Source organism: Pteropus medius, unplaced genomic scaffold (assembly GCF_902729225.1).
Source record: "Pteropus medius unplaced genomic scaffold, Ma_sr-lr_union100, whole genome shotgun sequence".
NCBI classification, from domain to species: Eukaryota; Metazoa; Chordata; class Mammalia; order Chiroptera; family Pteropodidae; genus Pteropus; species Pteropus medius.
This window is the reverse complement of record NW_024353790.1, coordinates 1,121,028-1,145,184: the sequence shown is the minus strand read 5'-3', so window position 1 is coordinate 1,145,184 and position 24,157 is coordinate 1,121,028. Positions and strand designations below refer to the sequence as shown.

The window sequence follows — 24,157 nt, the reverse complement described above, 5'->3', positions numbered from 1 at the left end:
GAGGTTGTATGGCTGGAGTCACCTGATCGGGAGCAGAGATAGAAAGCACTACAGGCCTCAAAAACCACTAGAATTTAGCGAAGGCCAGAAAGTTGCATAAACTAGAGAGCCTGGTAGACAAGCGAAATGGTACATGCGGAACAGGATAGAGCAAGCACGGCCACTCAGGCTGCAGCGCGGCGAGTGTGTGCAGACTAATAGAAAATGAGACTGACAAGTAGAATCTAGGTTTCAACGCAGTTCCAAGCAATGTGAGTAGAGACAGTGAGTGCAGGTGGTTTGGGGGCAGGATATATACCTCTAATGTGCAAGTATGTGGTCATGGTTGGCTCTTATGTTAGAAATTTAAATGGCCCTGACTGCCGAGCTAGGTAGTATAGAAGTCTACCTTCTAGGTCCTGCAGCCATTAGGGATGGTTGACAGCTACCTGATGTGATCAAAGTGGTACTTTAGGAAGCACAGCATCTCTGTAAGGTCTGTGCAGGTTGGGTGGGGTGCAGAAGGCAAGTGCAAACTGAAATCAGGGCTGAGTTCCAGTTTGTCCAGCCTTTCAGCAAAGCACAAAAGTACCATGTGGGCCAGCAGGGGGCCCTGGTCTGGAAAGGTCATTTTGCTACTAGTAGCTCTTAGGATTACTCAGGTCAAAGGAGCTATAGACCGGTTGATAGGTTTTAAAAATTTCTTGTGATCTTATATACTATTTTAAATGTGTTCTGCCCATGTATCGCCCTATATAAAGAGAATATCTGAATATTGCTAAGTTATACTGCGTTATCAATAGCTGTTTTGTTCCAGCACTTGGCAGCTGTTCATCTTTGTTTTCCTGGTTTTGACTGTAAACATTCCAGTCATCTCAGAATTTTAAGAAAAAGTGTTTGAAGCTGAAACACAGACTTAGGAGCATGGAGGGAAAATGCAGGGGAAGGGGTGTCTAATACCTGTTTTCTCCCACTATGTTATCAAAATGTGCCTGCATTTTCTAACGAATTCTGGAATGGTTAGTTAATGAGTGTTTTTTACCTCACGCTTGCCAGCAGGAAATTTATGTTTGTGTTCATTACAAGGAAAATTGTACTAGAATAGAGCTTATATTCAGAGTTTGGTTTTTTCCTCCAGTGAATTTCCAATGATAACCATCTACCTTTTTAAAAAAAGGTCACACCTCTTATGTTGCATTAGGCATGTTTGTGGAAAGTTCTCTTGTGAGTATGCTTTTATAATTGGGGAAATTTGTAAGAAGTAGTTCATGCCATGGAAATGCACTTAATTTAAAGAATCTTTAGATTTAAATATAAGCAGGAACAAATGGAAACATAATATTTTGCTTTTCTGAGCAACTAAAAAAGTCCATTTCAGTTGACCATACAGATAAAATGAACTAAAACATGGCTTTCTCTTCCCCACATAACTACAGAAGAAAACCCACTTATGTTATTTTATTTAACTGAATTATACTTGATGAATGACACAAATGCATATTTAGAGATAATAATGGTCCACATTTTAAAGGCTCAGGCTATTTACCATGGTCTGGGAAGAGACTAGGTAACTGCCTATAAAATAAAGAACATTTTTTGTTATTAACTCATGTCCTTAAGTAATATATGAATCTTGATGCAGTAGAAGGGCTAAAAGGATCAAAGCTGAAGTTATACCTAAATTTATCGATTGGCATTTTTTTTTTTTTTAAATAAAGAAGTGTTCTCTACTACTCGTTTACTTTTTTAGGATCATTCTCGAGTCATAGATTATTTTTTTTAATTCAGTGCCTCAAAGTTTGGCCAGTGGGAGCCCCTTTCAAGCTGACTCTTGTTTCCTTTTGATATGCCCCTCCTCCGCTTTTGAGTCCCTCTTTTTTAAAGGTCATATGAAAGAAGTAAACACTGCCTAATCTATTGAGATTCACAAATACTGTTAAGACTTTTATCTCATCCTGGAATTGCCTGACATTAAAGAAAGTATCAGTGGGTTGTGTTTTTTTAAGTATTTAGTTTTCGTGAATTATAATCATTTTATCCCTTCATTTTCCCCACCCCTCTCTTTTTTCTGTTAACAGTTGGGCAGAGAGACACTGAAAGTGTGAGTGAGAGAGACTCAGATAAAGAGATGGCCGCCAACTCAGCAGTTGTTCAAGACATCGCAAAGGATGGGCCAGAGGAAACACCTGAAATAATTGAGCAGATTCCTTCTTCAGAAAGCAATTTAGAGGAGCTAACACAACCTGCTGAGTCCCAGACTAACGACGTTGGATTTAAAAAGGTGTTTAAGTTTGTTGGCTTTAAATTCACTGTGAAAAAGGATAAGAATGAGAAGTCTGACGGGGTCCGATTACTCACTGTCAGAAAAGATGAAGGCGAAGGGACAGGAGAGTCGGATGGGGCCGGCGACCACCAAGAGCCCAGCCGGGACACTGGAGAAGCAACAGCCAAAGAAAACGAACTGACACAATCTACAGAGAAGCCCGAAGAGACTGGGAAACACGAGCAGAGTGACACAGACGTTTCTCTGCCAGCTGAGTCTGGTCAAGCAGCAGAGGAAGCCAAAGATGGAGAAGAAAAACAAGAAAAAGAACCCACCAAATCTCCAGACTCTCCGACCAGTCCGATGGCCAGCGAAACGGCATCGCCCTTCAAAAAATTCTTCACTCAAGGTTGGGCCGGCTGGCGAAAAAAGACCAGTTTCAGGAAGCCAAAGGAGGATGAGCTGGTAGAAGCTTCAGAGAAGAGAAAGGAACAAGAGCCAGACAGAGCAGACACAGAAGGAAATGAAAAGAGAGAAGATAGTGCTGAGGAACGGGCCACCTCTGAACAGCCACACCCACAGGAGGCCACAGACAGTGCCAGTGATGCCAGATTACCGGCTGAATGTGAACAGGTGGAGCTGCCTTCGGAAGGTCAAGTGCACGGATTTCCTGAGGAGAAATCTGCCCCTTTAGCATCAGAAGTATTCGATGAAAAAGTAGAGATCGTTGCAGAAGTCCATGTTAGCACCACCGAGAAGAAAACAGAGGAGCAGGAGGCTGAGGTAGAAGAAATAGAACAGCCCTTGCCCACTGAAAAATTGCTTGAAACCAATGCCGAACTTCAGGAAGCGGAACCTGCCGAAGAGCTGGTGAAGACCAAAGCCGTGTGTGCCCCTGGAGGGGACCATACCCAGCCAGCCGAACCAAGTCCCGACGACAGAGCGTTGTCCACACACCCCGAAGGCATCATGAGTGAGGCGGAAATGCTGTCATCGCAAGAGAGAGTTAAAGTCCAAGGAAGCCCTTTAAAGAAACTGTTTACTAGCACTGGCTTAAAAAAGCTTTCTGGAAAGAAACAGAAAGCGAAAAGAGGAGGAGGAGATGAAGAGTCAGGAGAACACCAGCAAGTCGCAGCAGAATCTCCGGATAGTACGGACGAGCAGAAGGGCGAGAGCTCGGCTTCATCCCCCGACGAGCCCGAGGAGATCACGTGTCTGGAGAAGGGCATCGCGGATCCGCCCCAGGAGGGCGAGGGCGAGGAAGGGAGCACCTCTGATGGGGAAAAGAAGAGAGAGGGGATCACTCCCTGGGCGTCTTTCAAAAAGATGGTGACGCCCAAGAAGCGCGTTAGGAGGCTCTCTGAAAGTGACAAAGAAGACGAGTTGGAAAAGGTGAAGAGCGCCACCTTGTCATCCACGGAGAGCGCAGCCTCCGAAATGCAAGAGGATGGAAGAGGCCACGGGGAGGAGCAGAAGCCCGAAGAACCGAAGCGCAAGGTCGACACTTCAGTGTCTTGGGAAGCTTTAATTTGCGTGGGATCCTCCAAGAAAAGAGCAAGAAAAGCATCATCTTCCGATGAGGAAGGGGCGCCGAAACCGACGGGCGGAGAAGGCCAAAAACCAGACGAAGCGGGAAAGGACAGAGAAGCGGGACCGGATGCCCCGCTCGCGAGTTCCCAGGAGCAGGATCAAGCGCAGGGAAGCTCCTCGCCCGAGCAAGCGGGGAGCCCCTCCGAAGGGGAGGGCGTTTCCACCTGGGAGTCGTTCAAAAGATTAGTCACTGCCCGAAAAAAATCGAAGTCAAAACTGGAAGAGAAAAACGAAGACTCTGGAGCCGGAACCGGTGTAGAACATTCAGCTTCTGAGGTCGAACCTGGGAAAGAAGAGTCTTGGGTTTCGATTAAGAAGTTTATTCCCGGGCGAAGGAAGAAAAGGTCAGATGGGAAACAAGAGCAAACCGCCATCGAAGATTCGGGGCCGGCAGAGGCCACCGAAGATGATGCCGACGTCCCAGCCGTAATCCCTCTGTCTGAGTACGACGCAGTGGAAAGGGAGAAAATGGAAGCACAGGAAGCCAGAAAAAGCGAGGAGAGGCCTGAACGGCAGGTAGCGGTTTACGTCTCAGAGGAAGTCAGTAAGAGTCTGGTTCACAGACTGGTTGTGGCTGACATTGACGGAGCGAGGGCCGTGACCAGTATCGAAGAAAGGTCGCCTTCTTGGATATCTGCTTCGGTGACAGAACCTCTCGAACAAGAAGTCGACGAAGCCAAACCACCAGCCGGGCAGGTGTTTGAAAGAGAAGGCATTGCAGAGGAAACTCCCATCGTTACCAAAACTCTGCCCGAGAGCCAAGATGCTGGTGATGACACGATCATTAGTGAGGTGGAATTAACTTCTGAAGCTGTGACCGCTGCAGAGACCACCGAGGCATTTTGTGCCGAAGAAGCAACCGAAGCCTCCGGTGCTGAAGAGACCACCGACATGGTTTCGGCTGTTTCCCAGTTAACCGACTCTCCGGACACCACAGAGGAAGCAACACCAGTTCAGGAGGTGGAAGATGTGCCAGACATGGAGGACCAGCGGAGGCGAACTCAAGAGGTCCTGCAGGCGGTCGCAGAAAAAGTCAGAGGAGACTCACAGCTGCCTGACACCAGAGGGCCAGAAGACACGATTCAGACAATGCAGAAGGCAGGATCGAAAAAGCTGGAGAAGGTGGAAGAGGCGGAAGAGGATTCTCCAGTGCTGGATCTCAAGCAGGAGACGGATGTAGTGTTGAAAGTACAGGTAGAAGAAACTAAAGCTGAGGATTTGACACAAGGGAAGGTAACCGTACGGGCCACCCCAGAGCACGCTGCAAACGTTCCTCAAGTCACAGAGAGTGTAGAGTCCAGTGAGCTTACAGCCGCTTGTCAACCTGAAACCTTGATTGGGGTAAAGTCAGAGATTATACTGCAACACGCTGTTGCCCCTGACTCGGCTGAAACACTTACAGACAGTGAGACCAACGGAAGCACCCCGGTGGCAGATTTTGAAGCTCCCCATATAACACAGCAAGACAAGATCACGGAAATCCACAAAGATAAGGAGGCCGCATCTGTTACACAGTCACAGGTCACAGCAGCAGAGGCAGTTCCTGCGCCTAAAGAGATGCCTCCAGCACCTTCTGGTTTTCAATCCCAGGAAGACCATGGAGAACATTCAAAATTGGAAGAGACTCTAGACCATACAGATAAAGAGGTATTCGTGGAAACTACACTCATTCTTTCAAAGACTGAGGTGATTCAAGGGGCTGGCCGGTTTGCAGATGAGGAAACCAAAGACGTACCATCTGTTGAAGGGCCTGAGGTGTCTGCAGACACAGAAATGACAGCCGATCAGAAAGAGATCATTGAAGTTGCCCTGAAAGATGAAGCTACTCCAGAAGCTGAATTCCAAAAGAATGGTTTTAAGCTCCAGAGTCCTGCTCAGTCTCTCCCAACCCCACTGGAGAGAGAGATGGTAGTTCAAGCAGAAAGGCAGGAAGTGGAAGCAAAGCTAACCCGAGTGAGTGAAGAGAAACTTGAGCAAACACCAGCCGAAGAGCTCGCTAAACCACCAGCTCAGACTACCCACGTGACCGTCGCAGACGGGGGAAAGGGAGCTACCAGTTTTGAAGAAAGTTCTTGGTTAGTTCAGGAGGAAGTAGTATGCACAGAAATTCAAGTTCAAAGCTCCGAGGCATCATTGCCTCTAACAGCGGCGGCAGTGGAAGAGAACATCTCAGGAGAAACTGTCAAGATTTTAGAAACAGCTGGAACTTTGGAGTCTGCAGATGCACATTTCGTACTGGAAGAGAAATCAGTAAAAGATGAAGCCTTTCCTGCTCAGCTGGGGGAAGATGCAGTGCCTGTGGGGACTAAGTCTCAGGCAGAATCATCGCCAGTAATAGTATCTGCTACCCCTGAGAAAGGCACCAGTGCCGACCTGGAACAAGATAAAACCACATCACAGAAAGAGAAATCGGAGGAAGAAGGTGAGCAGGTTAGTCGTCGGGAAGTCAGAGTGACAGAAACAGGAGAGGAAGATTTAAAGGCTGAAAGTGAGATTCTGAAACTTCAGACTGAGAGCTGTAAACTTGTACAAAACGTCATTCAGACAGCCGTTGACCAGTTAGTGAGTGTAGAAGAAACAGCCACTGACGGCCGGACACCGGCCCGACTGATAAAAGCTGACAACCAGGAAGCCGGGCAGGAAGTTGAAAAAGAAGAAAGGGAATTTCAGGCCCCTGTAGAGGATGAAACACTAATTACTACTGGAGCCAAAGAGGAGTCCGCACTCGCCACTGTGGAACAGACACACTCAGATCTTTCCAGAGACGTGAACGGAGCTTCGGAAGAGATCACCACCCGTGAGGCCAAGAGTTCCGGTGTAAGTGACCAGCAGCTTGAAGAGGGAATCCTCCCAGCCCCGGAGGAGAGAGAAGCGACCGGAACAAAGTCTGTGCCGGAAGACGATCGTGCTGGGTTGGGAGAAAGAATAGAGAAGTCACTGTCTGAATCCCAGGAAGATGAAAAAGGTGATGATTACTTTGCAAATCAAACTTCAGCCCTGGAAGATGCTGAGGCCTTGGGAGGCCTAACCAAAGAGTCCCCGGATGCAAATGGACCAAAACTACAAGAGAAAGAAATCGAATTTCATGAAGTAGAAGAGCATAGCGAGTCAGAAAAAGAGATCAAAACACAAACACAGGAGGAGGCACAGAAACAAGGGAGAGAGCCAGAAACATCAGAACTTACAGAATCCTAAAACATCGTGTAAGTAAGCTTCCATTTCTTCTTAAGTTTTCCCTGTGAGTAAGTACTTGAGATCTTGCTCCCTGACATATGTCATCAATTTGGCTAGAATAGACTTTTAAAAAACTCAAATACATAAAATAATTTTTTTCCTCTTTAATGCCATTTGATGGCAAATTGGTTATAAGAGAAGTAGTTAAATAATTGTGGTTTTATGCAGAATCTTTGATTGGAGAAGTAACTATCAATTGGACTTAGGAGATCTGGGTTAGTTTTTTTTTTTTCCCCTCATTGAAATACCATTCAGTCTTATTGGTATCATGGGAATAATGATTTCATTTTACCCCCAATGCGACTGCTTTCAAAGAAAATAAAGGAGCATGTGTGTGCACACAAGTGTGTATTTGTGTGTGCGTTTGGCCAAAGACTTGAGAAATAACACTGTGCTCACTCAGCCCCATACCAACTACTCTTGAATTTTTAAAAAAATAACTAGACGCCCAAAGTAGGTTTATATTACAGTGCTTGAAATTTAGTTTATAGCTCTGTAGAAAATAAATGGATTTTCCCCCAGCAGTATTCACAAATGTTAAAAAATTCCGTCCAGTGCCTGTGACGAACTTGACTGTTGGTATTAGGGAGCCGCTGACGTAGGATTGAGGTCACCGAGCATACTGTTAGGGCCCCTCACTCTCTTTCTTACAGAATTAAACTGTGGTGTTGGGGCTCTGGTGGCCACGGCTCACCTTCACAGCTCTTCTGTTGTTATATAAATGAGGGAGGAAACGATTTTTACTTTTTGTTCTTTATTCTCCAGTTACACTCGTGTATTTGCAAGACCGGAATGTGAAGCCAAGAAGTAGAAGAAAATGCTGCTGATGAGACTCAAGACCAACGTTTGAGAACTTTGAGAAGCGAAGAACAGGCACATCAATGGATCTCATTTCGAGAGAACGCCGACAATCCTGAGGCTTCGTCAGGAGCTATGACCACCTAACGTTTCCTCTTTTCAAGACCACCCTGTCGTTTTTCCCTTAATACCATATAATGTTTCTCATTTAAGGTTCTAAATTCCTAACCTGGTACTGGAATTGGCAATACCTAGTTCAACTTCTCAAACTGGATATCGTTTTTTATGTATTTATGTGTATGTTTTAAGTAATCTTCCTCCTGTATCTATTGTATATTTTTTTCTTAATGTTTAAGGAAATGCGCAGTATAGAACATTTCTTTTGTATCACACATTATATGACGGGGCACGTAGCCATGGTGGAGCCTTGGGAAGCTTTAAGCCTCCGTTATAACCTGTGAAAACAGAGCTTCCTAGAAGTAACATTCCGGATCAGAAACTACAATCCTTATTTTAAAATTCACTAGGAATTAGGTCCATGTTTAGTATCACTCCAAAATTGGTCACTTTCCTATTACGCACAGTGTGCTAAAAATAAAAAACGCGCTTTTTTTTTTGAAACATACAGAATGTTCCATAGTTACTGTGATAGTTTTCTTTCTAGCCCAGTGGTGGAGGTTCGAAGGAAGTGTTTTCAGTAGCGGATTAACTTGAAGTTTTTTTCTCCTAATCGTTATGGTTGTTTGGACAGATGAGTATGCTTAATCTTGAGGCAAAGTAGTTAAATGTTTTTCATACTCTCAAGAAAAGAACTGACTTTTAAGTTTTTGATCCTATTCTTACATGCTGCACCACATTCACACACAGCGTGAAATAAGTCAGGTTCTTTACAAATGGTATTTTGATAGATGCTGGATTTCGTCGGTGCCATACTTGTGCCCACTCTTTTAAGAATAATGTTGCATTATGTTCATATGGATAAATTGTGATTTGACAACCGGTTTAAATAAAATATTTGCTTCACTTAGATTTGCTGGTTTTATTAGATACTAGGAAGCCTGGGACATATGTTTACTGCATTCTAAAAGCAGAATAACATGGAACTGTAATGTAGTCGCTGTCTGATGTCACCACTTTATACCTGTTTGAGTGTAAGAGGAAGTCATAGCAGAGAGGTATCTGTCAGAATAAACCAGGAGCTTTTCAGATTGACGGTATTGATACAATGCTACCATCTTGTGGTGTCTTCCTGAAAAGGTCAATTTTCTGTGTTAATATTTGTTAATGACTAATGTTTCTAGAAAGAAATTTTAAGAAGACTTAACAGGAAAAATGCCTTGCCTAACAAGTGATCTTGGAATTTTTTTTAATGTTAAAATGATTTATGATTCTTGCTAATACGTAAATGATTCAAACAGTTGCCACGCAAAGCACAGTCACCTATCTACCATAAAATTCCACTTTTTTACATGTAGAACTGACCTGGCATATATACTTCCTAAACTTTACTCAAACTCATCAATCACTCCAGTTTGAGAACTTAATTTTGACTGCTGGTTACTGATTTTAAAACATAACATTCTAGAAAGACTAGAATAGTCTTATAGCAGAAAGATAATTTTCTGTTAAAACTGGAAAGTAGTTTCTCTTACACCCACAAATCTGACTACAATAAAAAATTGGCTACAGTAGAAAGACACCTCATAATAGTGTACGGCCTTGTGGTTGGAAAACATTTAATATCCTTTTAGGAGTTACTCTCAAATACAACCACCTGTGATTAATTAGTAAACTTTAAAATCCCCAAATTAAAAAAAAAACAAAACCCTATGATCTAAATAGCTTTCTTTTGCCAACTTGAGACTTAAAAGTGCTGGTGTTAATTTTTGGAGATGACAGCAATTTGTAAGGAGTTTATGATAGTGCCAAATATTGACTTAACTTACTTTTCCATTGACTTCCTCTATGTAGGAGAAACTTTGTGCTATTTTGCACAGATGAAAGATTTGTGTAGTTTGTGGTAAACAGATTTTTGGTTTAAATTCCATCCTGCTACGTCATCCCATTTGTATTGACATGTGATCAGGTCATCACAATTGGTCTTACGGTGGTAGTTGCTTCATGACTGATTTTCATACTAATATCTGGATGTGCCCTGGATTATTTCTGTACAAGCTCTGTACCTGTGTCCATTAAGCAACATTGTTTTATTAAGAAGAGGAATGCAATTAACAGGAGCATGAACTATAATTCTGTATTATAATACTCAAGCTGCCGTTAATTTAGGAAATTCGTAACCAAGTGTAAACTGCAGAAATTGGAGCAAGTGCCTAAATTTTGCTATTTTTGGCATTACTGTGGAACCATGTACAATAGAAAGCAATGCAAGATTTGTAAACTCTTACCACTTGTAATCGAGGCCTATTAAATGTTCCCCTTCGGGTTATTTTGCTAATGGTACAGGAGTTGCCTCTGTCTACACATATACGTTGTTCCAGAAATTTCCTTTGATATTTGGAGCTACAGATGGTCAAGGGCTGAAATTTTTAGCTTTCAGTGTAAGCTTCAAGCCTAGCAGTTTTCTTTAATCTGAGACTATTTGATTCCTAGTTCTGTTTGGAGGCAAATTTTCATTTATCTAAATAAAATGCAACCTAATTAAATGCCATGGATTTTCTTTCTGTAATTTCACCTTAATTCTGTTTCTATTCCTTTTCTCTTTACTGCGGTGATATTCATCGCACATTTAACTTCTGCTTTTAACTATTTAGCCGTCCTTTGCGACACTGTCCACAGAGCATCGTGGGAGTTTGGAATGTATGGGATATGTATAAATACTCAAAAGTCTCATCGGTGATTCTTAACTCTTTTGGTCAGGGGCCCCTTTAATAGGAATCTTATTAAACCTCTAGATGACCTCCCAACTCCCCCAAATGAACAGTTTTATTTACAGTTTTTGGATAGTCACACACCTATTCTGCAATCCCAACCAACAACCCACACTGGAGTTAGAAACACCTTATCCAACTCTGCCTGAAAGGAAATCAACACAGTCCAAGGATTCCAGGTACTAAGAGGCTGGAACCTGAACCAAACCAATGCCAGTTAACTTCAAGATTACACGATGATTCATTTCCAGTGTGATTCTGGAAATGGATCTGCCGGATAGCCCGGCACAGTCTCTGTGTAAATGTAAGTTTCTCCTCCGCCAATTCCATACCATTTCCCGCCTAGACCACCGGAACTAGGGGAATGAACTGGGGCCTACTTTTACATATGAGGAAGTTGAGACTTAGATCACCAGCTTTTAAGTGATATAACAGGTTTTGGCTAAGGTGACCAGGCCTTGGGGATGGCATGGTGGTGAAGATAACCATGATTTTTTTCTTTAATGCTGTCACAGTTTAGAAATCAACCCCCGCCCCTTTTTTTTGATATGTAAATATTACTGGCACCCTCTCAGTGTTCCACTCTGCAATTTCATGACATTGCTTACTTTTCCATTGCTTGTTGACGTTAAATTTTTTTACACCAGAGGGGAAGTATTAACATCTAACTTCTCAAAAGAAGCTTCACTATCACACTCGTCTGGGGAGACCAGAGGTAGAGTACCATTTTCTAAATGATGGAATTAGACCCCAAGGTGGGTTTTTTTTTTTTCCCACAACAGGATATTGAGTACTAAAGCCTGGCTCTGACTCAACCCTGTGCTTTTTCTTCTGTTTGTTCTCATCAAATAACTTGGTAAAATTAATGAGCACAGAGGAAATACTATAAATTAGACTAATGTAGAAACCACATTGTGTTTGCTCTTACTTATTCCTGTTAGTCTTATGAGCTCACCTGATTCCTGGAAAAGCAGGTGGGTTGCCTCTAGAACTTGAAACCTGAACACAATTTGGGTTCTTTTTAAAGACTTTACAGAAGTAATACTGCAGAGCTGGCCATTTTAAGGAATGAAATTAATCCTGAAATTATTAAAATGGTTTAGCAGGGAAGTGGTGCTATCTATTCTAAGCTTGTGATTCCCAAGACAGTGTTGGGGGGTGGGACACTGCCTCACTCTAATCCCCTGCAGAGGTTTAGTTATCACAATGGCTAGGGTGTTACTAGAATTTAATGAGGGCCACAGATGCTTGTGATTCTGCAAGGCCCAGGATAGCCCTTCCTAAGAAAGGATTTTCTCCCTTAAAAGCCAGTACACCTAGAGAACTGCTTCCAACTTCCAGAGAATTAAAGACTGGAGATTGAGAAGAGACTAGCTAATACGTTCTAATAATACAGGTAAGAGCTGATAATGGCCTGTATTAAAGCAGTGGCAGTTTGGCTGCAGAGATGTAGGTGAGATCAGGTGACGTTAGGAGGTAGAATCAACAAGACAGGATACCTGATTATCTGTCATGGGAACAGTGCAGGGTGAGTTTCTGGATTGCCAACCTGGATATGGAGCCATGGGCTGGGGAGATATTAGTTTTGGAAATGTTCAATTTGAGAGGCTTATGACCTCTCCTAGGGTCAATGCAGAATGGGGAGCTGGATATATGGGTTTTACAAACAGCAAAACTTTCAGGACAGAGAGACATCAGCGGCTCTTCTGTGTTCCTAACGTCCTTAGAGACACAGAAAGGAAAATAACCTGTACAGGATCTTTGCAATATTTCTTAAAATCTCATGCACAGACTTTGGTGATTAGGAAAGATGAGGCTTTAGGTTTACTTACCCTGTCACAGCAGCTTCCTCATTTCAGAATTATGACTAAATACTTCACCAGATTTTTTCTGTTGTGAAAGTGTTTTATAAACTAGAATGCAAAATGCACCGTAATGCATTAATATTAGTAATTAGAAGAGAAGGAGAAATTTTAATAAAATTGTCCACCAGAAGCAATGTTGTGGCTGCTGATGACTGTTATGTCCTTGAATATTTTGATGGATTCGGAATGACATTTAGCTTCCTAAAATTTCATAAATACACACCTTATTCAGAAGTACTCCTTTTTTTTTAGAGAGGAAACGTGCACTTCATGTCGTTTGCATTTTTTTTCTCTCCTCCTCTCCCTGTTACCCTTCCGGCATTTGTGCCCTGTTCCCCAGGGACATCCAAGGGGTGGAGGATTCTGGTTGGGCGGGGCCCACCTCTGGTCTCTTCTGTCACTCCCAAGGCCCCCAGACCTTGGATCAGTCAGGCTCCTGATTCTCTCCAGCTGGCTGCTTCTGATCTGTGGCTGCTTCCCGGCATTTCTAACTGAAGAGATAATTCTTTAGTCCGTCTTTTTTTCGCTAACAAAAAATTATAAAAATAAATGTAAACAGCTAGGAAGGATTTCCGAGGCAGTGTGATGGTAGCAGGAAGGGTTCTGCACTGGAAAACCTGGGCTCTGCAATTGCCACCGAGTAGCTGTAGGAGCCTGGTCCATGACCCAACACCATTTTGGGTCATCCAGATAAAATCGCATATCCATTTGGGGACGGATCCTCCAGACCCGTCCTCTCCTATAGTAAGGAAGACCGTCTAAGTGGCCCCAGAAACCACATAGGGTAGGTATTTGGGGACTTTCCTGTGCTTACAGGTTAACAAGGGCATTTAGAATGCGAACAGGAAGGTTTAGAATAAATCCCAGGGTCTCTCAAACATCATCTTCTAAGGGTTCGTGCACCAATCTACGTTGCACGTGCCTCATGATGGAGCACCTTGCTTCAAAGAAAAATAAGCTGCTAGAAATGGCACAGATTCCTTTCTAGCCCTTTATTAGCTTCCTTGGTTATTATAATTCTGAGAGGAAAGTAGAACCAAGAAAGGACAGTAATATTACAACGTAATTATATAGCAATGCTGTGGTTCTCAAAATGTGGCTACTGGCAACATCATCATTGGGGAACCTGTTCAAAATGCAAATTCTTGGGCCCACCCTGGACCGACTGCGTCGGACACTCTGGGGGCGGGGCCTGTCGTGTTTTATCAAGCTCTCCAGGGGATTCTGACCCGCTTAAGTTTTAGGACCACTGTAGTAATATAAGGCTATAAAAACAGATTTAAGTTAATTCCCTCAACAGCGGAACAAATAGGTTAACAGTTGAAAAAGCTTTCTCCTCCCTGACCTCCCCCACCCCCGCCCCACCATCCATCCACAGGCCGCTCGCGCATTTGGGAAAATACCATTTGAGTCACGTGGGGATTTGAATCTCGGCTCTCTTTAACCTCAGAAATGTCACCTCTGTGGGCCTCCCTCAGTTTCCTTCGCTGTGAACATGGGACACACGTCCGACGCGGGGGTTGGGAGGAGTAAACGTTAGCACGGAGCACACAGACGCCCAGTGCAGGACCTCGCTTTCCCCACCGTTCAGCCCCCAGTTGACAACGCATTCTGTGCAAGACGCGATCTTCACAACCGCCGGGGACTTGGGCCAGGGCAGGTGTTGTATATTTCCCAGAGAAAAGCACAAACTTCATTCAAGAATTTAATAACTCTTGATGTTCAAAAACATTTTGATTTGCTTGAGAGAATGAAACCACAGAATACCATTTCATCCGGGTTCATTTTTTTCACACTAAAGATTCTCAGTCTAATTTTTATTTAGAGAGCTATTAACAGTTTAGTTGATATTCTTCCAGTTGAGTTTAAGGAGTTCGTTCTACAAAAGACGGATTCATCGATCTGTCTTAACAGAATTAACTTTTTACTTTCTTAAAGGCTGCTAAGCCTAAATCTTTCTTGCTTGCAAGTAACGTATAGTGGTAATTTGTTCTAGACAAAAATAGAGGACTGAAACAGAGGGGAAAAATGCAATTTAAGTATTTTGAGGGTTCTGAAAATTATCTTGAAAATGCTAAGTGAACCTGAAGAACAAGTTACAATTTATTACAATCAGCTACCCTCCCCATACGAAAAATTGTCTTAGAATTTATTCCAAGTGAATTCGTGAAGAGAGTGCTGCCCCTCCCCCACCAAATTCCCAGCCAAATTGCCAGAGGTACCACACCAACCTCCTCATCCATCCTTCTAAGTGCCATATCTTTCCACACGTAGCAATTCCGTGTTTCACCTGACTGAGGCCTGATATTTTGAATGAAAGGGTTCATTTCGGATGCTTTGGCTCTTTTCCTTACTTACAAGGTGAAGTTTCAAAAAACAATAGTGGACAGTTCCTATGACTAGCCAGGAGAAGGTCTGGGGTCCACTCTACTCTCCATACTTTTAGCATTATCCAAAGTTGCCTTATTTATTTACATTATTGAAAAATAATTGACAAGTATCTTTAAATGGCAATGCTTTCTTCTCATTAAAGTCATATTTCTTATGGTAAAAGACAATCCTCCAGTACTATACAAAACCTATTTTTTAGCAACATTTGTTGAATGAGTCACTTTTTAATTTCCTCTATGAAAGGAAAAATAATAGAACCAGTGGCATTAATAAGAACTAGTCTAAGAATGCCTGCTCCAATGAATCCTGAAGCTTAGGTGTTCAGGTTACTCGTACCCAACTGAAATTCCCGAAGCTTATTTAAATTGGTACCATTAGAAAGTCAGAATAGTTGAATGTATAACCTCTTGGGGTTAAACATGCGTGGAGCATTCCAGGGTAGGTTGGGTGGGCTTCCTTATCTGTATCCAGCTGTTTTGTGCAGGTCTGTCACAGTGATGGAGGCGGCCACTCGTTGGTGCTGAGAGTCCCTGCATCCCACACATGATGCGTAGCTGAATGCAATGCCTGCCCTTCCTCTCCATCAAGTCGCTGGAAACGCACTGGGGCTGGCTGGCATCTTGCCCTCACCCCCCTTCTCCTCACCCACCAGATCCCTTTTGATCACCACGACTTTCTGGTCTTCGAGACCCTGCCTTTTTGGTTGCATCCCACGTCCCTTTGGAGACTGCCTGGGGGTGGTGTGGAGGGCCGTGGGGGCATGCCCTGATTTCTTCCTTTCGTGGATACTCAGGGAAGTTAATTTGGCATGACTCTCATCTAAACTGGGAGATGTGAATATAGCTTTATAAAAGAGAAATCAGCATGAAATTCATATCATCTTTAGGTAAACACTCCTCGGCTTCTTTTTCTTTATTTTAAAAGGAAGTTGGGTAAGATGATCTCAGACCCATTCTTGGTCAAATTTTGACTGTTCATAGCCTCTTCACATATAGTTTACTCATTTGAATCTCACAATCTTATGACCCAGTGCAGTTATCCGTGTCTTCATTTTACAAATGTGGAAAATGCTATCAAGTCAGGGGAATGACCCAAAGCCCTGCAGACAGAAGGAGGAGATACAGCAAGACTATGACTCCTCGTGCAATGCTCTCAATTCCAGTCCCCCCCCCCACATCTTTTTGGGCAGACAGATACACAGATAAAATCATATACCCATTTAATTAAACATTTATTCAATGAAAGTATGTATAAAAACTTACAAATCTGAGAACTCAACTATACATGAAATAGGACGGCGAGATAGTCAGTTTGAACATATACGTACAGCACAGCTATTAACTGTTCTTCCCTCTCCCCTTCGGTCCTTATTTCTGGCTTGCTTTGTCCTGTGAGACCATTCTGTTACTGGCCTACGGGAAGACTAATGGATACATTTTACTGCTTTCAGGCCAGTAGAGGTAATTTCAGGTGTTAAGAAAAAAAACAAACAAACTGGAGACTGAATATCAAAGTCAAGTTTTTTCCCCAAACAGCAATTGGGTTTTTTGTCCTGATTTCTCTTTGCCATTTCTGATGCTTCCATGAAGGTTGCCAGTAAACTATCAGCATTCATTTTTAAAGTCATTAAAGTTACGTGTTCTGCTCGCAACTTCCCCTATAAGATGCATATTCCTGTTTCCTTTGTCCTGCAGTAAACACACTAATTTAAAAGCAGCAGGTTGGTGCTAAAACAAATTTACCATTGGCAACTGTGGAATGGCATGTCGACTCTATTCGGAAAGACCATCTATACAATAGTACTTTCAAATCTGATTTTTAAAACCGACAAATTCGTCAAGAACAAAAATACAGTATTTTGTCGTTCAACTTGGAAAGAAGCTAGCAATTAGATAAGGCATGTGCATTAATTCACCTGTTTGTAGCAAGGAGCCATACATTTTCTCTTACAAACACACAAACTCACAGCTTGTCATGTTTCATCCAAAAATTAAGATTGCCATCACATTATTATTTTTTCTCTTTTGTGTTTGGTTCAAGTAGATTTCTTAACTAATGATTTTTCTTGACTGGACATAATCTCAAAGGATGCATTCTGAAATCAGACACCTGGAGGATAAATACCGAGAATGTTCTCCTGGGTTCAAAGGTCCCCCACATTTAGATTTTGCATAGTACAGAGCCCAGCTGTGTCTCTAAGAAGCATGCTGTTATTTTCTGACATTGTTTTTCTGAGAAGGAAGACATTACCAGGGAAAGTCATAATTTTAGCTTACCAAATTGCGTTCTAGTTGTTTTGTTATATACCCTTCATTAGTTCCAAGTCTGCTTTTAAATAACCTAAAACTCAAAAATCCATTTGAGTTTATAAGTACTACTGACCGTTATCTTTCCAATATCCCCTGAATTTTAAGTAAATATGTTCCAGGTTTATAATGCACAAAGCCTTGACGGAGGAGGGGCTGCGGACAGCTGGAAGGGAGAGAGGAGAAAGGGACCGGGGATGTGTTTGTGTCATGCCTCGGAGAACTACAGTTCTGAATTGGGGGAAGGGAAGGAAGATAGTCTGTAAAAATGACAGTTTTAAAAAGATAAGTAACATTCAGTCTAACAACACTGTTTCCTGTTCCTTTTTGATGGACGCTAACACGGGGTGGTCAGGTTCTGTTACTTCAGAGTCCCCACTGCCCAGGAGAATGGACCGCCCTTCGTCTAGGGCAAAGACGTCTGAGTTCTGGTTTTGGCATGAGTGTTTAACAACCTCACTGGGAGTCGAGAACGTTTTATCACACAAGTTGCATTTGTAGGGTTTGTTGGTCTGTACCAACATGTTGTCCATCTGACTACCTTCCTCGAATGTGCAGAGTTCCAGGGTCTGTTTGTCCACCATGGTGTACGTGTCGATGCTCTGGTTGAGGCACACGTGCCGGGCGGCCTGGTTGGCCCTGCAGAAGCTCTTGTCACAAGTGCTACATTTGAAAGGCTTCCCGGTGTGGATGTACATGTGCTCCCGCCAGTGGCTCTTCTGGATAAATTTGCGGCCACATATCGTGCACTCGTACTTCCGCCTCTTTACCTCCCTTTCTTGGTCCGCCTGCTCCAAGTTGTCGATGTCCGCGATGTCCGAGGGTGGAGGCGTCTCCGAGTGCTGCTGTCCATCGATGATCGGAGAGTCCGAGATGTGCTGCAGCTCACTGTCACTTATCATCCCAGCCTCAGGCACTTCCATGGCGTCCTTTCCTAGGTCGGCTGCACTGCTGCAAAGGGACAGGGGAATGCGACCTTCCCCGGGTTGGCTAGCTGTGAAGGGGACGCCGGTGTGGATCTGCAGGTGTTCCCGCAGGCTGCTCCGGAGGGTGAAGCGCCGGCCGCACAGGTGGCAGGCGTAGTACTTTGGGAAGCTGCCGTTCCTCTTCATGATGCTGGGCTTGACGTGGGCTATGCCGAGGGAGGTGGGCTGCTCATCGGAGGAAGAGGCTTCCAGATTGGTCTCCTCCCCTGGAGGAGGGGGAGGAACAGGCGTGGAAACGAGTTCTGGTGACAGGGAGGTCTGCAGTGGGTCCGAGGGAGTCATGTGTGTCCGATTGACTTGGGTCAGGTTTGAAGTCAGCTGAGAGAGCTGTGCGGCTTCAGGCACCTGCTCCTGGCTCATCCTGGAGGTCTGGGGCCGTGGTTCTCGTCCAAGTTTTTCAGGTGCTGAAGCAATCTTGGTGGCTTGTCTCAACTGATGATCTGCAATCTGAATGCCATACAAGGACGAAGCCAGCGGGAAAACTTGGTCAGGATGAGAAAAGGCTCCTTGGCTGGCCAGGCTAGCTTCCTGGATCAGAGGGTAAGCGTGTAGAAACTTGATCCCCTGTTCTAATCGAACAGGATCAATCAGCTGAGGCGCCATCTTTCCGGTGTACATCAAATGTAAGAGATAGCTGAAAATATCGGGCTGTATGTCAGTTGGTTTCAAACGGACACATTCACTGAAAGAAACAAGTAAAAAAGTCTATCAGTGAATGTCAATCCACGTCTCAAATGATAATATCAAGCCTGAAGAAAAAAGACAGGCACTTTTAAAGGCAAATGAAACAAGAACATTTCCCATTTCTCACTGTGAGTTTCGTTAAATGGAGTGGAATACTCGAGATGATAACTGGTGCCGATGTAATTTAACTTCACCTAACATTAAGAGCAGAGGGGAATACGATAAATAGATTTTAAAGGACTGAGTAAGGAAAAGTTCATGTTAAACGAATGTGCTCTTAACTCATAGACTCTTATGGCAGTTTTTTAGTCATTTATGTAAAATTACATATCGAATTTGTGTTTTGTGGAAAGGATCTGTTGCTTTCCGAGTGGCCTGTGACCCAGTAATAGTTAAGAACCACTGGCCTGACCGAACTTTTGGCTAAAATTCTAGGATTCTGTATTGATTCAATGCCATCCAGAGCATGGCGGGAGATCTTTTCCGGCAAGTCAAACAATCTACCAGATTAGAAAGTTTATTCATTTGTAAAATGACTTGGGGAGCTTGACTAGGATGAGCAAGAGCCTAAGGACAAGACAACAAAAGTGAGAGGAAAAAAAGTCCGATTCTGCGGGTTCTCTGAAATTCTCTGGTCTCTGTCCAGCATGAAGGTTGAAGCACTACAAGAGATGAGAACAAGGTAGGCAAGCCCCATGCCACATTCTAGCTCTAGTGGGGTCAGATCACCTTCCCAGTATTGCTAGACTGCATTAAAAAGAGGTTCCGGGACAACTCGGTACCTTGTCAAATGTCATCTTCATCATCATAACTGCAGCTGGGCTTTCTAAGCATTACTTCATTTAATTGCCATTAATTCTCATTTTACAGATAAGAAATTGAGGCTCAAAGGGATTCATACCTTGCTCAATATAAGAGTTAGTAAGTGGTGGAATAAGGATTTAAATCTGTCTAATTCCAAAGCCACGACACCAAGATGCTTCAGAGCATTGAATCCTGTGAAGTAGATGAGGCAGATCTGATTATTTCCATTTGACAGACATGGAAACTGAGGTCCTAAAAACGTTAAGTGATTTATCAGATGCACCAAGAGCAATTGTGGTATTGTTCATTTCTAACTATTTTTAGAAATTAATGTTTTCATTGTCCCAGAAAAGGCATCCTGATTCAAGCAGCAATAGTCAAGAAGTCCCCAAGAGCTAGCTCTTCCTAGACCATTGATAAAGACAGAAGTTCTAGTGTATCGTTAGAAATCAATGAGATAGATCTCTACATATTATGAGGCATGTGTGCCATCATTGCTGAGTGAATATATTCTATAGACAATGCATTTAGACTTCAAAGACATCTTATTTGAATGCTTTTAGAATTTACAATCGTTTTGGATTATATCACTTCTTACTATTGTAACTCTCTGGCTTCTTTTGCTGTTTTATCTTATTAACGGGTATTTTCCAAATGCTAAAATAGTAACAATATACTCAGTTCTTCTAAATGTACTGTTTTATTCTATTTAAAAAAAGAGGAAAAGTGACTTTAATAGCAATTCGTGACAGAACAGATTTGAATAATTACCGTATTGCTATCAATGTATATTTCAAGATGACCGGAAATAAATAATTATGTGAAAAATGTTTGACTACCAAGTATGGAAGCCAAAGAATAAAGCATAAAAACTAGCATCCTTTGATAGTATATAAGGGAAGAGTTATGTAACTCAATTTTTTAAAGACAGCATATGGCTCATTCATATCTTTATTTGGCCTCTTTTTGTAGCCTTTTAAATTATTTATATTCCTTTAAATAGGAATGCAGATACAGGTGGTCTTCACCAGTGGAGTGCCAACAACATTACCTGTTGTTGGCACTCAACTATACTAGAATATATTCGGATGCTCTAGGGAAGTTCAATATTCAGAATAAAGCTTCAGGGTTTACCTGTGGTGAAGAATACTTTAATGAAGTAAACAATCAACCACAAAGTAAAGACAGAACCAGAGGGGATCCTTCCAGGGCCAGGCAGAGGCCTAGAGAGGGAGGAAAGCAAGAGCCCTTTAGAGATGCAAATCACCCCAGAAGATAAGGCGTCTTTTGTTCTGCTGGGATGGAATGTCCCTCCAGGCAGGAGAGGACAGAGTTAGTGATCCCTTCTGCCCCCAGAAAAGAAAAGGGAAAGGCAGAAATCCCCAATTGAGACTGTTTTTCAGCATCCATGGGAGGTAAACTACCAAGCAGAGCCCCTTTCCATAAAAACTTTGTTCTCGGTTTTATAATTTGCCCTCACTTGTTATTGTACAGGTTGTCCTCTGTCTACCGCCTGTGAAGGGGTGACTGGACAGGACACCTCTCACATTTTAAAGAACTATGTGCAGTGTCTGAAGACCAAGAGGAGATGGGGCTGGGGAGGCCACATCCACACTCCCGCCAGGCCTGGAGGCAGGTGTCTAGCCCCCCCTCCCCCCAGAGCTGGTGTGAGAACTCCAGGGAGGGGAAGGTGGCCCCTGGGGTTTACTAGCAGTGCTCAGGGCCCGGGGAGGTTTCCTGACACAAATTTATCTTGATTTGTTCGGGGAGGTTTCCTGACACAAATTGATCTTGATTTGTTCTTTTTTTTTTTTCTCAAAGCAGAAGCACATATATACACACAGACACTTAAATTGTTTTAAGGAGTTCCTATGTCACTTTCCAGCCAACTCCATCCTTGACTGCTTTCATTCCCAGGCAGCTAGACCTCCCTTCTTAATCACTCAGCTCGCTACTATGGGTCACTTTGGTCATTTCCAAGTCCTCTGGGGAAAAAAGTAGCTCTCTCTGCAATATAATTATACCTGAGTGGTTTGATTTGCAGATGTCTGTTTGACATAACACTTTTATGTAGGGAAAAAACACAGTTTTAGCACAGCTACAAGTCCTTTGTAAAAACATTCACGGTAACTTACAATTTCAATTTTTTCTTCACTAGAATATTAAAGTAGACAATAGGCTTAAAAAATTTTGAAAATAAGGATTTTCAAACAATGTCAGATATTACTTGCAAGGCCTGTTTCAGTAGTTTCATCGTTGAGAGCTGCAAGTCTGCAGTCCTACTTGATTTAGACGTACCACTTAGAGCAGTGTCTATAGGACAGAGCCATCTAGTGGTAGCTCCAAACATAAGACGTTCTCTAAGCAAAGGGTGAAAACCTGTTCTCAGCCTACCTCTTACGCAGCCAGGCAGCAGTTCAGAGTGCCTTTTTGGTTTAAAAGTACATCTCTGGTCTTCTCCCAGGATTTGCCTTGTCCCAGTGAGGTGGGCGAGGCCACCTAGCGGCAGCCCAAATGACATGTGCCATCTCTGGGACAATAACACTCTATGCCTTAAAATTGGAACTCCTACCTAGACGAGTATCACATCCCCGTGTTGGAAAGTCATTTACTTACTACTGCTGACGCTTAAGATAAATTTCTTGCATCTATTTAAAATTCATTACATTATATTCTTTTACTCCTCAAAATTAAAATCCTCCCTATTTCAAGAGAGTTTAATTCATTTTGTTAAAACTTTTAAGTAGCATTTGCTCTGTAGTCTCAGACAATGAATTAAATGAAATAGTCTCTGACAATGAAGTAAAGGGAGCATCCTTAGTGTCACAAGATAAAGCAAGCCCTGCTTGCCATTAATCCTGTTATTCACCCACTCTGCTCCTCCAGACACTTATCACGTGGCTATCATATACAAATACCTGAACCAACACTGCAGAGTTCAAAAAGATTTGTAAAACCCAGGCTCTGCCCTCAAGAATCTTACCAACGAGGAGGGCAGGTAAGTACCCAAAGAACAACGACAAAGGGGAAATGTGTAGATCTTACAAAATGGCATAAATCAAGTGCTATGAAACGCGACAGAGGAAGAGATTGCTTTTGATCATTTTGGTTCACTTGATTAGCAGAAGGGTCATGGAAGAAGTGATGCATGAACTGAGACTTGGGAAGTGGGGAGAATCCCAGCGAAGCGGTTCTAGTGTGGGGTGTGGTGTCCCCACACAGTGGGAGGTGAAGCTGGAAGGCTAGGCTCCAAGCCTGTGGGGCCCTCAAGGGCAGAGTAAGGAATCTGTACACTCTACTGATACTCTGTGGGTACCCTCTAGGTCTCTAATCAGAGGGATAACACAATCTAGTGGGTTTCTGATCAAAGGCACACTCCAGTAAAAGCGATGCTTAGGAATATTATTCTGACAGTAACGGGGAAATAATCGAGAAATAGAAGTGCGAAGGAGAAGGAAAGGGCTAACATGAAAGGCATTTTGGGACTGATAAGACAAGGCTTGTAAGAGATTTTAAGTATGGGGTTTTGAAGATAAACAAAATGGGGAAGTCAGGAGGGACTTCCGGTAAGAATTCAGGTTTTAGAGATGCTAAATGAGGTAAAAAGAGGAAATACAATTCTAAACGGCTGGCAGGCAGCCTGGGGCCCTGAGAAATAGAGAAAGATCAAGGTCAAAGCTGTAAACCTGTCTGTTTCCAGCAGAGGCAAGATTCAGGGAAAGATGAGCACTCATCAGGGAGCGCACACAGACAGAGCTCCCCAAACCCAGAGGGCAGAAAAACAAGGGATGTTCAGAGCGAAGATGATGACCCTTAAGAAGGAAGTAAACAGTAGAAAATGCTGCAGAGGATAAGGACAAGACAGAGAGACGAGCAGTGCTTCTGATGAAGAGGTGACCTTTGAGAAATGATTTCAGTAGAGTGATGGGGCAGAAACCACGGCGCCCACAGATAGGAAGAATGTGGGATGAGGCAAGGGCAAGCATGGCCGTAGCACTTTCGTAGTCAAATAACGGGGAAGTGACGCTGTAACTCAGGTAGACAGCAGTGTAAGGCAGCGCTGGCCCTTCAGAGATTTGGGGGGCAGGGGCTTGAAAGTGTAACATAGAAAGTACAGAATAAAAACTAAGGGTCGGGATCTGGGGGGCATAGGGATGGGAGAAAGCTCCTTTTCTTAGTCACCGAGGGGCTCTTTTCTTCAAGATAGGAGTGATGGGAAGAAAAAACTGAGTAAAGATACTGAAATTGAGATGTTTTAAGAGCGAAAAGAAGAAAATTGGGGGACTTAACGCCGTCAAGCTTTTCATTGGAGAAGACAAGGATAAATACTCGAGGGACTGGGGCTGGGTTAGTGACAGGAAGGGATTAG

General features: G+C 43.2%; 2 protein-coding genes across 7 annotated transcripts in view; one reads left to right on the top strand and one right to left on the bottom strand.

Moving 5' to 3' along the window:
• Window positions 1–10,527, top strand: part of AKAP12 (A-kinase anchoring protein 12) — a 77,984-nt gene extending 67,457 nt beyond the window's left edge. For both annotated transcript variants that reach the window (XM_039851291.1, XM_039851290.1), the window contains 2 exons: window positions 2,058–7,035; window positions 7,832–10,527. In XM_039851291.1, coding sequence (XP_039707225.1) covers window positions 2,058–7,027 — 4,970 coding nt within the window. In that variant the 3' untranslated portion in view covers window positions 7,028–7,035; window positions 7,832–10,527. The remainder of the gene's footprint in view (window positions 1–2,057; window positions 7,036–7,831) is intronic.
• A 5,693-nt stretch (window positions 10,528–16,220) lies between these two features.
• The window catches only part of ZBTB2 (zinc finger and BTB domain containing 2), a 23,127-nt gene continuing 15,190 nt past the window's right edge, over window positions 16,221–24,157 (bottom strand). For 4 of the 5 annotated variants that reach the window (XM_039851292.1, XM_039851293.1, XM_039851295.1 and 1 more), the window contains one exon: window positions 16,221–18,982. In XM_039851292.1, the coding sequence (XP_039707226.1) occupies window positions 17,611–18,982 (1,372 nt within the window). In that variant the 3' untranslated portion in view covers window positions 16,221–17,610. Of the gene's footprint in view, window positions 18,983–19,885; window positions 20,797–24,157 lie in introns of those variants that run through there. The other variant, XM_039851297.1, reaches the window with a different exon arrangement.